This window comes from Pteropus vampyrus, unplaced genomic scaffold, assembly GCF_000151845.1.
Source record: "Pteropus vampyrus isolate Shadow unplaced genomic scaffold, Pvam_2.0 Scaffold194, whole genome shotgun sequence".
In the NCBI taxonomy this organism is placed as follows: domain Eukaryota; kingdom Metazoa; phylum Chordata; class Mammalia; order Chiroptera; family Pteropodidae; genus Pteropus; species Pteropus vampyrus.
The window spans coordinates 2,112,784-2,128,174 of NW_011888975.1; the positions used below are offsets into that span (position 1 = coordinate 2,112,784).

A 15,391-nucleotide genomic window follows, 5' to 3' on the forward strand; every position below is an offset into this window, starting at 1 on the left:
TTTGGGGGCCAGGCAAATCTTTCTTTATACATGATCTTAATGGTCTCGGTGGGTGAATTGTTTCAGGTAAGCATGCTTGGGGATAACCAGGAGTTAATAGTTGTATTCTAATAATAGTTAAAAGTACACATTAACAGTTCATTGTTATTTAGACCTCTAAGATGCATGCTTTGTTTAAATAGGTGCAAATGCCATCCAGATGCTTATAAAAGCATTTATTGGTAATAGAATGGCCAATCAAAGTACGTGTTTGGGCAATGATGTCATGGTGTTGTTTAATATTTTACCCTAGAACAGTGTGCAAGAATCTTCATAGTGATCCACATGTTTTCCACTGCAGTTGTCCTCTCTGGCCCCTCTTTGATCTGCATGCTCTTTTTAGCCGAATGCTGGTAAACGTCCTTTCTGACAGCCCCCTTTGCTCCTGCCTGCCATTATCTGCTGAAGTTCAGAAACCAGAGCATCACTTCAAACAGCAGAGTTAGGGAGTCGCCAGTCAGAAGAGATTCCTGAGGCATGCAGAGTTCTGCCATAATCATTCAAAGATGTTTGGGCGGGGGTGGGGGTGGTGGAGGTGTGCGAACAGAGAGCTGTGGGGGTTGGCTCTGGTCACTGGTAAATAAGTGAAGTCAGGTGCCAGAGAGTCTAGACACAGTGATTTCGGTCGTAGGTCTTTGGTATCTGATACTCAGTGTGGGACTTGTCTGATTGAGCACTGTCGCCTCTTCATCGCGCAAGCCGAAGCCCTTTTACTGCCTTCCTGGTAAATTGGTAAAAGATGACAATGGACATAGTTAAAGCAGAACAAATCTAGTTTTAATATTTCCTAGTTGTCAGCAATTACACTTACTTTTGAAGTGCCGTGGGTAGCAATCAAATTGAAGACATCATGTTGCACGTAGAGTTTGAACTAAACTATTATTTTAAAATGTGAATGCTTTAATTAAAATTGAAGTGTTTCTCTTTCTTATTATGAAAAACTAATTCTATATCATGATACATTTAATTCACATTTAGTCCTAATTTCTCTTGATGGGGGGGGAGTAGATAAGATTTCAAACCATGCATTATTTTTATTTTTTAAATCTAGCTCTTGATTATTTCATGAAATTACAAAAACAAAGCAAAACAAAAATCTAGCTTCTAAGCAAATCAACTGTAACCCTATTTTTAAGGGCAGTTTTCATACTACAAGGTTCATTTCAAGTAAATAGTCACCGATATTTTGCCTTCTTAAAGCTTTGAGTTGATGTAGCATTTTTTGTCATTACAAAAAAGCTTCTTGTATCAGTAAAAGCCTGGAAGAAATCTATAGTAGGTTTTTATGAGTATGAAAAACATAATAAATTTTAATTGGCAGTTAATTTATAGATAGGTTGCAAAACCTGTTAAATATATATCCAGTAAATATAGATTATTTTTGCCATACAATTTTTAAATTCTGTAACATTATTAAATGTTGTTGATTCTCTACCCAGAGATTCCATTAGCAACATTTGTGGTTAAAGAGCTGCCCTCTGGGAAAGGCATACCTGCCAGCCATTCACCTGCTACAGTGTTTGCTAGTTTTCAGCATATGATAAATGTATATAGATATAGTGTTGTTAGAATTATACCTAAGTGTTTTATTTTGGAGGAGCGATTATAAGTAGATTTGTTTTTAATTTTGGTCTCCAATTGTGCATTGGTAGCACATAGAAATACAATTGATTTTTGTGTGTTGATCATGTATCCTTTTTGAAATGTAGAAGTTATCTGGAGCTAATGTGGAGAATAACCAAAACAAGATTTAACAGAATAGGGTCTAACCAGTTAATAAATAGTGTTATTATTCACTAACTATATGTAAGGCACTGTGCTGGATTTATGAAGGTGTGTTGATCTAAAAAGATATTGCCCTGAGATGAAAAGGAAGAAATTTTTAGGTTGTAAATTGACTTCTATATATTGTTAGAAAAAAATCTTTACATGATATACATTAAGTTAATTTGCTGATTTACCAGTAATAGACTAGCTTCTCAAAACTATATCATAAAGTTTATTTCTTCTTTATTATAGGAACTAATTCTTACCTTGAAAAATCTAGATTACAGCTAAATGGCATAGATAGCCTACCTTTTCAAACTCCTTACTTTTCTGTCTGTTGCTTCTTAAGCCCTCTTTCCTTTCTCTTAACCTTAAATGGAATTCTTTTCTCATTTTATACCCATGCCCAAATAATTGGATCCAGCCTACAGCTTCAGTTATCGACCATATATGACAGTTTCTAAAACTATACCTTCAGTCCAAACATTTCTTCTAAACTCATGCTTGCATTTATAACTTGTACTGAATAACTGTACTAGACTATCAGATAGGCAACTTAAACTCAGCGTATCGAAAACCCAAACCACTATCTCCTCTTCAAAGTTTTCTCCTGTTTCTAGTTTCTCCTTTTTGGTAAATGTTGGTATCACCATTCATGTCGGTGCAGAAACCTGGGAGGCACCTTGGACCCTTCCTTTCCTTGAGCACATCATCTAGTCAGTCATGAAATCCTGTTTTGATTCTTTCCTGAGTGTATCCCTAGCCATCCTCTTAGCTCTACTCACACTGCTCTCCCTGGTCCAGGAGGCCATGCTCTTACCTGGACGTTTCCTCTAGCCTCCTGGATGGTTTTCCCACATCTTTCTTACCCTGGTTCAGTCCGTTTTCCACGCTGGCCACATCTTTTTGCAACACGGATCTTATCCTGACACTTTCCTTATTTAGACGCTTCCAGTGGCTTCCCATTATCCTTAAGACGAAGCCCCAAATCCTTAACATGTACTTCAAGACCCTGCATGATCTGGCTTTTACCTTCTTATCTCTCAACACGTTCCCCTCTCTCCAGGCATGCTTCCTGGTCTTAGCTCTTCAGAGGGGTCATGTTCTTTCCTGCCTCGTAAACTTTGACCAAGGTATTTTCTTTGCTCAGAATGCTCTACTCCCACACAGTATGTTAAATTCCTTGAATGCATAGATGTATTTAATATTTGTCTTGTATTTTCCACTTTACTTAGTATATGTTTAATGCTGAGAATCTAGTAGTTCATTAACCATTTATTCATTTAGTTTTTCATTAGTGACAGCTTACTACTTCTATGTGTTGAAAATGGAATGCATTATTTCCAACATACAATTTAAGATAACACATTGTGATAAAACTACTGCTTCTGGTTTTTCTGTGTGCGTCTTTTTGAGTAAAATTTGCCCTGTGCTTCTTGCTAGTTAATGAAGATGCTCTTCGAATGTTCGGATGAACGAATTGACCTGGAACTCATTTCTTTTTGCATTAATCTTGCTGCGAACAAAAGGAATGTACAGCTTATCTGTGAAGGTTAGTGCCTTTGAGCTTCATAGATAACCTCTATCACATGGCAATTGGCTTGTGACGGAAAATAGATAATAAGGAATTAAGAATTATAGTAGCTATGTAAATCCTGTTTTTAGGTAGTTTTTAAAATTATAGCTACAATCCTTAAAGATCAGATCGAATATTCTTATATCATGAGTAGAAACACTTATCCTCCAGTAATATTTTATAAACCAAGCGCAGTTACTCTTAATTGATATTTGATTTTTAAAAACATTTACTAGATGAAACAAAACTTTTTATTAATGCAAAACAATCTGTTATAATGTAAGATGACATAATACAAATGTATTAGGTTTTTGTTTCTATAATATCTTCATAAAATGGCTTGTCATGCATTATGATAGTTCGGTCTGCTCAGTAGTTGTTTTTCTTATTTGAAAAGTACACAGGTTCATTACAGAAACTACAATGAGCAAACAGGAAAAAATTTAAATCTTTACTCTCACTATTCAGAAATAATCATAAGTAAAATTTTGCTGCAATGCTTCTACGTGTTTTTAATTAAAACGGAGTTCTCTATGTATGCTGACAGTTTTTAAGTTAATAATACATTGCATATCATTCCATGTGACTAAATATTTTTATAAAACATAATTGTCAGGAGCTGCAAAATAATCCGTTAAAAGATTTTTCATAATTTAATCTGCTATTTTGGATATTTAGTTTGTTGCCACTGCTTTTCTATTACAAACAGTGCTGCGGTAATTTTCCTTTCTCTGAATCTTTACACATTTCCATTTTTATATTCGTAGGATAAATTCTTAGAAGTACAAGTTTTCTGAGTCAGAGACTATTTGTACATTTTTAAAATTTGTGGCACATATTCCGTACACAAAAGAGCACATACTTAGTGATTCCATTTATGTGAAATTCTAGAATGGGCAAAACTAGTTTGTTTAATAAGAGAAAAAAAGAGAAGGAAAAGAAGAAAAGGAGGAGAAAAAAAGTTATTGTATTTGGGAATAGGATTTGCTGGGAAGGAGGAGTACAGGGAACTCTGGGGTGAATGGAAATATTGTATATCATGATATGGGTGTAAATTACACAGGGACATTTATCAAAATGAATCTATTATACACTTAAGATTTGTGCATTTTACTGTATGTGAATCGACTTTTTTTTTTTGCAAATTGTAAACCAAAAAATCATTAAATTTAAGTGAACCTTAATTTTATTGGGGGAATTTTCGATTTTTCTGTATCAGGAAATGGACTGAAGATGCTCATGAAGAGGGCTTTGAAGTTCAAGGATCCACTGCTGATGAAAATGATTAGGAACATTTCCCAGCATGATGGACCAACTAAAAATTTATTTATTGTAAGTGTAGTTTTTGGCCTGTCGTCTGTTAAAGTAGTCTAAGAATCGAAGCTTTAAAGTGCTACATTTGGAATTATAACTCTTACTGAGCTCTCGTCAAATATTAACTCCTGACCCTCGTTGGCTTTCTGTCACCCACTTCCTTGTAAGTTTAGCTCCTAGAAAATTCAGCCTAGGTTTTACTGCTGTTTTTGTTTTATGGTTCCTCCCCTAACCCTCTGTCCTCACTCTAGCTTTCCTGCCTTAATCCAGTTCACCGCAGGCTTCCTCAGCAATTCAGCTCAAGGTATTACAGCAAGAGGGTCATGTTTGATACTAATTTTTTCTTCCTGTGAGTTAAATTTTTAGATTGGTCCTTCTGCAGGAATCATATTTTAATTTGTATTAAAAACCTGTTTTATTCAGGATTATGTTGGGGATCTCGCAGCCCAGATCTCTAACGACGAAGAAGAGGAGTTTGTGATTGAATGTCTGGGGACTCTTGCAAATTTGACCATTCCAGACTTAGACTGGGAATTAGTCCTTAAGGAGTACAAGTTGGTTCCATACCTCAAGGATAAACTGAAACCAGGTCCGTGCTGAGTATTTCTCTTTTGTCTAATCAGTGTTCCTTCGTGATCTGGATGAGACTACTGGAGCAGTGTTTTGTGGGTGTTGTTACACTGGGTAGCACGTTTCCGCCCAGGCCTGTAGTCGTAGCTCTAGTTCTAGTTTCTTTCTCTCAGAAAGGTGGTCTCCAGGCCTCCTCCGATACGTATGTACTCCTTTTCCTAACAGTGTGTTTTCTTAAGGTTACGTTTCCCTACCCTATCCTGCCTTCTTCCTTATTTTTTTCTAATCCTGCCTTTTTAAAATTACCAAGTGCCATCCTCCTCTGCACATGCGCACACATGCACACACAAAGTTCTTTGGAGACATTCTTCAAGTGAATCTTCTCTCTTCTGTGTTTAAATTGTCATCAATTTATATTTCCAAAGACTAATTTCTACTTTCCTACTGCTGTTCCCCCCACCACAAACTGTCATCAGTGAACACAGAAATTTGGAAAAAGACAAATATATAACTATGTTAGGATTCATAAGGACTGATTTAATAGCTCTCATTAGCTGCATGAAAACCGTCTGTGGTTTAACTTGATTAGGTGCTGCAGAAGATGACCTTGTTTTAGAAGTGGTTATAATGATTGGGACTGTGTCCATGGATGACTCTTGCGCTGCATTGCTCGCCAAATCTGGGATAATCCCCGCACTCATTGAACTTCTGAATGGTAAATTATAATTTATCTTAACTTTTTTCTATGCTAATATATTAACAGGTTATAAGTTTAAACTTTTAAGTATAAAATAGTCTGGAATCATGAAATGTTGTTTATCCTGTTACATGAATCATCTTGTTACATGAATCATTTTGTGACATAGCAACTTAAATTATATAGTTAAAAAATGAATTAAATATAATTTACTAGGATTAGCTAGAGTAACATCAAAGAGCTTTAGGTTGCAAAGTTACTGGTGCTATGAAGCAATTCAGGGCCAATTTCACAGACACGGCATCCCTCTCAACAGCCTCGAACAGCTCACACCTAACGTCCTTCTTTCTGTCGAGCCGTGTATTGGTTGAACTGGAACTCCCATCTTGTGCAAGTCCTTTTTAAAATATCTTGATTTCTAATCAGGAAAGTTCATTTGGAAGCCAGTTCTAAGCATCATATTCCCCCATAAGCCCAGAAGTAGTGTCCTGTGAACTTGCTGTGATGAAGAGAATGTTCCATCTGTGCCGTCCATCATGTGTGGCTGTTGAGTACTTGAAATGTGGTGTTAGGACAGAGGACGGGAATGTTAATTTAATTTAACATGATGTAATTAACCACGGTGGCTTATGGTTACGTGTTGGACAGTAGGGGCCTTGACAGAGTCTTCCTCTTGCTTTTGTATTGCTCTAAAGGGGCCAGGGATCATTGTTCTCTTATTGCACATGAAATTAATCTGAATCTGTGTCACTCTGTGAGGGCCATGTTTTCTAGGACCTTGTAATCGTCTGCACAGGCTGCCATTAACAAATTACCACAGACCAAGTGGCTCGAACAACAGAAATTTATTTTCTCGTGCTTCTAGAGGCTGGGAAGTCCAAGATCAGGATGCCAGCTGACTTGGTTCCTGGTGAGGTCTTTCTTCCTGGCTTGGAGGAGGCCACTGTCTCAGCGTGTCCTGACGTCCTCCTTGCCAGAGAGGCGGGCAGCGGGGGAGCGCTTGCTAGTGCTCTGGCATCTCTTCTTCGAAGGGCCTTAATCTTACAGGATCAGGACTCCATCCTTATGACCGCATTTAACCTAAATTACTTCCTTATAGCCATGTCTCCCAATACAGTGACAGGGTTAGGGCATCAGTTATATGAATTTTGGAGGAGCGCAATTCAGTCCATAGCAGATATTATACATTAAAAGTAGATCATAGTACAGAAGTTAAATATACTAATATGAGAAGCCTAAAAAGACACTCTAATCTCAGTCTTTCCCATACAAGGTATAACATATATGCATTTTATATTTTAATGGACTTTTTTAGAGTATAACATAAAGAAAAATGCACAAATTGTACATATGTAGTCCATGACTTTTCAAAATGAGTACACCCATCTTATTCCCACTCACATAAGGAAGTAAAACATTACCAGCATGTAGAGGTCCCTCTTCTGCCGGTTTCTATCCTTTCTTTTATAAGCCACATATTAATTTTGCTTGGTTTTGAACTTTATATAAATAGAATCTGGTTTCTTTTGCCCTACATTGTAAGTGTCATATTCATCTGTGTTATGTACAATGTGTTTCTCTTCATTGCTGTGTAAATATACTGCTGTTTTATTCTTTCTATTATTGATGGATGGTTTTTTTTTAAGAGAATGGTCTTATGAACATTCTTAAACCTTGCATTTGGTGAACCTGTTTCCTCATTTCCATTAAGCACGTGCCTCGGAGTGCAATGGCTAGGTCGCAGAGTGCGCACACACTTGGCGTCAGTACATTGTGCCGGTCGTTTTCACAAAGCAGCCACGCCGGCGTTCAGTCCCCGAGCAACGTACAAAGCTGCAGTGCCCTGCATCACCGCGTATCTGGGTGCTGTCTCCGTAATTGTAGCCTTGGAGTGGTGTCGCACTGTGGTTTTAGTTTGCATTTCCATAGTGATTAATGAAACTGAGTACCTGTTTGTGTTATTTGGCCATTTAGGTATGGCGAAGAAAGTGAAGTGCCTATTTAAGTCTTTTGCCCATTTTTCTTTTCTTTTCTTTCTTTTTCATTTTTCTTAATTTTTAAATTCAATTTGTAAATTCTCTGACATAATGCATTTTAAAAGGTCGTCTAGAGATAATGCCCCCATGGTCAAGGTATTCCGACATATAGTACACTTGGCCCTTAGGCAGCACAGGTTTGAACTGTGTATGTGGATTTTTTTCCATAAACACTTGTCCCGTTTCTGATCCACGGTTGGGTCTGCGGATGAAGAGGGCCAACTGTATGCATTGCTCTAAGCCATTTTATCAAGGGGACTTGGGCATCCACAGGGGGTCCTAGAGCTGATCCCCTACAGATACTGAGGGACGGGTAAGGTTTCAACTGCACGAGGCTCGACACCCCTGACTCCCCCATGTGCGAGGGTCACTACTATGTATGTATTTATTTCAGTCCACACTCTCAAGCCAGGACTTTTCAGGTTAGAAATAACTGAGAGACCAGGTGGCCAGGAGGCGAAAGTGGAGCCAATGTCGTTGGCAGAGCCACGACGCGGATTCTGTGTGAGCTGGAGGAAGCTGAAACACAACTGTGTCCTTGAATCGCTGTCCCGCACCGATTGTGACTGAGAAAGCCACGGGTGCATGAAGCGAGCTGACGACGCTGGCACACAGGGTTTTACTCCACTCTCGTGTCCTGACGTGAGGACATCGCGGGCAGAGGCTGCGTACCACTCTTTTAGGAAATGTATGGATTTCCAAGATCGAAGCCCTTTGATTAAGTGAAGGAACACTGTGTACCACGAGTCCTTAGTAGACTTTTAGCCCAAGTCTTCCAAGAGAGTGGCACTTCGGCAAGTTGGTGAGGGGAGTCATTTGGAACAGGGTGGACCTGGATGCTCTGTTGACCTTTGACCTGTAAATCTGTGTCTAACAGTTGTTGCCAAGAGTTGATAGCATACTATTAGTAAATCAAATTTTATAACCAGTACCTAAAAATTAGATTTCCTTAAGTATTTGCTTTTGACATTACATATTACTCAGTGGACATCAGCTGTTCTGTCAGTCTCTGTATGATATTAAATACTTATTAGCCCGTGTGATCACATAGCATTCTTTTTTATATTACAATTAGATCGAAACTAAAATACCTTCTTATTTCATGCCAATAGGTAAAGTTTAATTTTGTTATTATTCAACAAAGAAAAATACCTGCTTATCACAGTCTAATTTCTACCAAACATTTAGACGGTGTGATCTTCTTTAAGAACTATGTTTTTCATGTAAAGTCCACATTATAGAGACAAAACAGACCCAGATTTATTTCACAAATTAGAATAGTTTAAAGAATTCTTATGATGGAACCAAAAAGAACCAACCGAGTTGTGGTTAGTGTTGCCATTTCACACTAGGTGCATAGAAGTTAGTTTTACCAATTCCTTTATGGTGGCAAATACAGTGAAAACTGCCAGGAAGCACTGTTGCTTTTCTCTTAAACCAGTCTTGCCCCTCAGTTCTGCCTGAGTACAACACCATCTTTTGAGATGAGCAATCTCAAGTTAGTCTGGTTTAAACTCAGATCCATGATGTAATTGCTCTTTTTCAAAATCTTATTTTTTTATCTTTCTATTCCAAAGTAATTTAACCTATTTAGCTTAAGTACAACCAAATTTACTAAGCTTCTAAAAACATATTAAGAAATTTCCTCACTGTTGTTACCATATAATTTAGAAAAAACACCTGACATAAATGATATATGTCACTCATATATTATAAATAATTTAAACTAATTGTCCTTTACCTATCTCCTTGTCACTTTGGTTTTTGTTTTTTTTTCATTTTCTTTTATTCCCTTTAATGTTTTTCAGTTTTTAATATAATCATAGTATTCTTTTATTTGAAGTTTTCTGTTTCCTTTCAGCTCAACAAGAAGATGACGAATTTGTGTGCCAGATAATTTACGTCTTCTACCAGATGGTGTTCCACCAAGCCACGAGAGATGTCATAATCAAGGAAACACGTATCCTTCACTGTTACCATTGATAATGACATTTAACATATTCAGAAAAGATGTATCTTTAGGTATATTTTCTTGCATATGTTCAACTAATATAGAAAGTATCAAGCTTTGAAATAAATTTAGAGGACAAACTATTGTTCATGGAAGCTGTTGACCCCAAATCAGTAGATGGTAGAATATATTGGGAACAATTTTATTATCTTGTCAGGCTGTGATTCCCAAGAAACTTAACAAACATATCAGAACTTGCTTCTCTATTAACGTAACTATCAGAGCTTCCTAGAACTGTCCTTAGTTCTCTTTGAATCTTACCTTATTTACTCTCCATGGGAAAACATCTATTTTCATAACTTCAGCTACCAACTATATGCTAAGTATTTAATATTTTTAAGACCTCTTTCTTGAGTTCCAGGCATTTGTTGCTAACTGCCAACTGAATGACTTCCTCGTAACTGAAGGGGCGTAATGTGGTGTAGCCTAAGGAGCTTTATAATCACATAACCCTAAAAGGCAATTTTATCACTTACTAGCTGTAGGACCTTGGATAAGTTACTTAACTTATCCAAGCATACAATCTTGCATCTATAAATGGCCATAATATTATTAGAGTAGAAATAAGTCCCTCCTACTTTATAGGACTGTTATAAGTACTAATGGATTTAAAGTGCCATAATAGTTCCCAGCACGCAGACACACAACAAGTGGTAGTTTATCATTATTGTATCTAAAAGGGCTCTTGATATTGTCAATAGCCTCCCCTGAAAAGCAACTGCCTTCTGTATTTTTAGTGGATAATCACAGTGTCATCCACCCAGTCCCATACTGAAAATTTTGTGTCGGCTCCATCTTCAACTGCACATAATCATTTAACCTGCAAACATTTAGCTGGTGCTGATCATCTAACATTGGTTCAGTGCTGGATGTACTCATCTGATGGAGAGTTAGGCAAGTAAATAGGAAATATAAAATTATGCTCCATTGTGATCAGGTTATAAAGGTAAGAGCATAGGGCACGGGAGAGGATATATAACCAAGCCCGGGGATGTCATGGAAGGACGGCAGTGGCAATAGTATCTAACCTGAATCTTTGTGTCTTTTTTTTTTTTTTTTGTATGTGCTGACTTTGTTTTTCAAAAGTTCCCTTTAACCTTACAATACACTGTCTTTTCTTAGCACACCAGATTTCTCAACATTTATCAGACATGACCCACCTTGTCATAACTTACTGCCTCTTCAGGTGTCTTGTCCTTAAATGCATTTCTCTCCTTTTTTACCTAATGGTCTCCAATTCAGCAAAGATAAGTTTATAAGCCATCTCCTCAGCCGAGCCTTTCTAATCCTGAGCCTCCCTCCTTCCCCGCCAAAGTAATAACAAGTTTGCCCCTTTAATAATGATTTACAGAATATGGGATTCTAGATTGCCATTTATTTCCCTCAGCAATTGAAAAGTATTTTTCCACTGTCTTCTGGCCTGAATTGCTGCCAATGAGAAGTCTGTACTCTCATAATTATTGGTATCTGTCATAAAGTCTAATGACAATTTACTTTTTTTCCTTATGAGTCGATCTTTTTGCCGGGAAGACCAAAGGAATGTTTCTTTCTTTGATGCCAAGTAGTTTTATTAGAACTTGACTTGGTATTTATCATCCTTACTTGATTTTTCCAAGTATGCAGATGTGCTCTTTTTTCAGTATGTAGTTTTGTCTTTTTTTAATTTCAAGAATGAAGTTTTCTTGAATTATAATTTTTAATATTTGTTCTGTCCTATTGCTTTGGTTGTCTCCTTTGAGATTTATATTATGTTGGATCTTCTTTGTCTGTCTTTAATATCTGTAATTTTCTAATTTTTAATCTTTTCATTATTTAATTTTACAAATTGTCTTCCTTTTTGCCTTCTATTTCTCAAATTTTTATCTATTTTTTATTTACTCTTGTGTTGTAAATTTAGTTTACTATATCTGAAATGATTTTTGCTTTTATTTTTAGTTCTTTCCTGAATTGTTTTTTTCTTCTGAGTTTTCTAATTATGACTTATATCGTTCTTTCATATATATACTATTGTTTTCTTAAATTCCTTTATCTCTTTTTGAAATATTAGGTTGCAGATTTTATCTTTTATGTGAAATGCCTCACGTGTTCTCCTTCTTCTAATAGCCACACGCGGGGTCTGACTGTGATTCCTTCCTGTTGCTCTTTCGTGTGAATTTAAGTTTCCTGAGCACTGGAGCGAACCAGGGTGGTCGCGAAGGCTCTCAGAGCCGCACGGCTCGAGAGCTCCCTCTTCAGTTACTTTCACTATGTTCATGTTTTCAAAACACGGCCTTCTACTTTCCGAGATTTACTGGCTGTTTTTCTTGATCATTTTTATCTAGTTTTTTTCCTTTTTTTATCCCTGTTTTTTTTTTTTTTAACAAATTAAATATTAAATATTTCTGGTCATCTTGTATTGATGATTTTATTTGAAAATTTTAAGTTAAATTTCAAGTTAGCATGTGAACTCAGAGAAAGGTGGGATTTTCCTGTGTGAATGCATGGTCTCGATCGCAAATGCAGTTTTTATCTTTAACCACTTTCGTTCAGAGGCTCCAGCATATCTCATAGATCTGATGCATGATAAAAATAATGAAATCCGAAAGGTCTGTGATAATACACTAGATATTATAGCGGTAAGTAATTTTTCTTCCTACATAAAGTACAATAGTTTTCATTTGGTGGGGGGGAAAAGACATTGTACATGTATTTAGAACAATGCATTCTTATAAATTCAGATTCGTATTTTGGTAAATGCAATGATACTAAATTCGTTTTTTCAATATTATTAAGACTTTAAGCTTCCAATTTTTAAGTATAAGCTTCTACTTGAAGAGATTTTATACATATTCAGAATTTTACAAAAAAAAAAAGAAAAGAAGAATTTTAGGTCTGTTCAACACGTCATCTCAGAATCACTTGTTTTTCAGAAAACTTATTGCGTAGGAGCTGGGGGTTTGATGACAGTTTCTGCCGAAACAATACAGTTATCTTTGCAGTTAGGCCATTAAACTTTTTTAATAAATCAAATCTTATATCAACTGTTTTTTCAATTCTTGGTTTTCAGTTTTTTTGTTACGTACATAGGATTGTTTTGTAAGTTGCTTTGGAATTATGAAACACAAAAATTTTAATGTTATTCGTGACTTTAGGAGTTTTTAAAGGCTATATAACTGGAAGAATGTGACCAGAGGGGTCATCTGAGTCTGGGATTAGACACCTAGCCACCCTGCAGACTCCTCTGCAGAAGTCACGGTGCCCACCAGTCTTTTCCCTGGATTTGGGCCTTGCACCTGGGAGGTGCCGGATACTCGATGACCTCAAATATTTTTGTCACTTATGGCAGATACTGCTACACAGCCTGCTTGCTTCTTTCTTTGAACTGGGTTTATACCTTTTATTTTTGGCTCACTGTAAAAATTTCTTTACTATAGCCTGTTCAGTAGTTTTTAAAGTTTAACTTAAATGTTTTAAGAGGATCAGAATAACATTTAAAGAATCAATTAACAACTTCATTGGGAATCCTCTAAGTTGACATTTCTGCTATTGATTTCATAATGAAATTGGGCAGTCACCAACAGGTACTTTTTTTGTCAAATTTCTGTATTTTATTTCAGAAATTCATTTTATTTGATATTATCTGCTCTTGGGGTTTGACTGAGTATATTATTACTTGTCAGGAACTAAATGAGCATGTTGACATTTTGCTTTGATCTCTAAATTAAAATAGGTAGACTTTACTATTAAATCTGTGCTCCACCAGGATGTTTCATACCAGTAGGCCACTGGTCACAGGGTTTATGAATATAGAATAGTTTTTACTCCTAGAGAATAGTTGTATGACTCATGCGCTGTTTTCTAGTAGATCACTAGGGCCGTTCTGTATATAAAGTATATAGCATAAGAACAAGAAGCTTCCTAAAGTTCTTCGTGTGGCTATCTAACCTTAAGCAACGAAGAAAGGAGAGAGATGTCAGTCTGTCATGAATTGTCTTTAGCATACTGTTTTAATTACCTTCCTTTGAGAAAAGATAGATGGAAGATAATATATTTAGATTTACATATTAGGTATGTTTAGTTTAGAATGTAAGTTAGTGATAGTTCCAAAAGGCCAGCTCATTCTTATTATAACAATATGTAGTGTAAAAATAGGAATATATTTATTATAACATAAACATTTTTATTCCAAATTACTTCTAAACTCTGGGATCGAGTCTCTCATCAGGAGAAACAGGAGTTGTCTTCACCCCGTGTCTACCTCTCTTTTCTAGGTACTATCCCAGCTCTTTCCTTCTCTCCAGGACCAGTGTTTTGAAAAAAATTGTCTACATATTACACTTGACCCTCGAACAATGTGGGGGTTAGGGAACTGGTACCCTGGTGTAGGCACAAATCCATACACAACCTTGGATTCCCCAAACACTTAACTACAGTGGTCACTTAGTCTCCTCAGGGGATTGGCTCCTGGAACTCCCCACGTATGTCAGAATCTGCGGATGCTCAAGCCCCTTCTGTAGTACGGCAGAGGACAGTGTATGCAGTTGGCCCTCTGCATGTGGGTTCCCAGCCGCAGGTCGACATACTGGTGGTTTTTGTTTGTTTGAATTTATTTTTAAATCACAGTTGTACCGCATACGAAAATACCGGTTTTGATTCACGGTTGGTTGAATCCGCAGACGAGAAACCCAGGGATGGGGAGGCAGACAGACACGCATCGGTGGCCCTGTGCAGCCCCAGCCTTTGCTGTTCGAGGCGCATCTGTGCCTCTTCATTTCTTTCCCCCCATCCTCCTCTTAACCTGTGCCACTGTGGCTTCTGCCTCATTGCTGCATTGAAATGGTGTTCCCGGAAGTCACCCGAACCCTCATTTTTCTAAATACGATGAGCATTTTCAGTCTTCAGTTTACTTTGTTGATCCTGCCTTCCTCGAAGGAATTTATAAATCTTGGTCAGAGTGAAAATGTAAAATCACAAAGACAATTATTTTAAATTTTTACATTTATTAAAAGCCTTGTGGACTTCAAAGAAGAAGAATCAGCAAAAAGAAACTGGTGACATTAGCTGCTACATATGGCTCCCTGAGATGCTCTGTGATCTCCTGAGTCAGTATAAAAACAGTCTGAACAAGTAATCTCAATGTTCACATGTGAATTAGTCACGTGGTTTGACGTCCCGCTGTGCTACTAAACCGAATCCTGTTTGTAGCTGAGTTTCCTAGAGGAGCAGTAGTCCAGGACAGCGGATGGAAGCGCAGCAGCTCTGGACACGGCCACGTCCTCCTGGGAGAACGGTTATGTCCCTGTCTGCTCTTAATACGCCTGCGAGCTTCCAGGCCCGGCCAGTCAGAGCTTCGCAGTGGGGAACTGCACTCTGGGAGGAGCTTCTGCCCCAAACCTTTCTTT

At 37.2% G+C, this 15,391-nt stretch overlaps 1 protein-coding gene across 3 annotated transcripts in view; it reads left to right on the forward strand.

Annotated features, from left to right (window-relative positions):
* KIFAP3 (kinesin associated protein 3) overlaps positions 1-15,391 on the forward strand; it is a 113,583-nt gene that overhangs the window by 57,175 nt on the left and 41,017 nt on the right. For all 3 annotated transcript variants that reach the window (XM_011371719.2, XM_023537578.1, XM_011371720.2), the window contains exons 12-17: positions 3,250-3,358; positions 4,602-4,714; positions 5,120-5,285; positions 5,856-5,981; positions 9,861-9,959; positions 12,540-12,625. In XM_011371719.2, the coding sequence (XP_011370021.2) occupies positions 3,250-3,358; positions 4,602-4,714; positions 5,120-5,285; positions 5,856-5,981; positions 9,861-9,959; positions 12,540-12,625 (699 nt within the window). The remainder of the gene's footprint in view (positions 1-3,249; positions 3,359-4,601; positions 4,715-5,119; positions 5,286-5,855; positions 5,982-9,860; positions 9,960-12,539; positions 12,626-15,391) is intronic.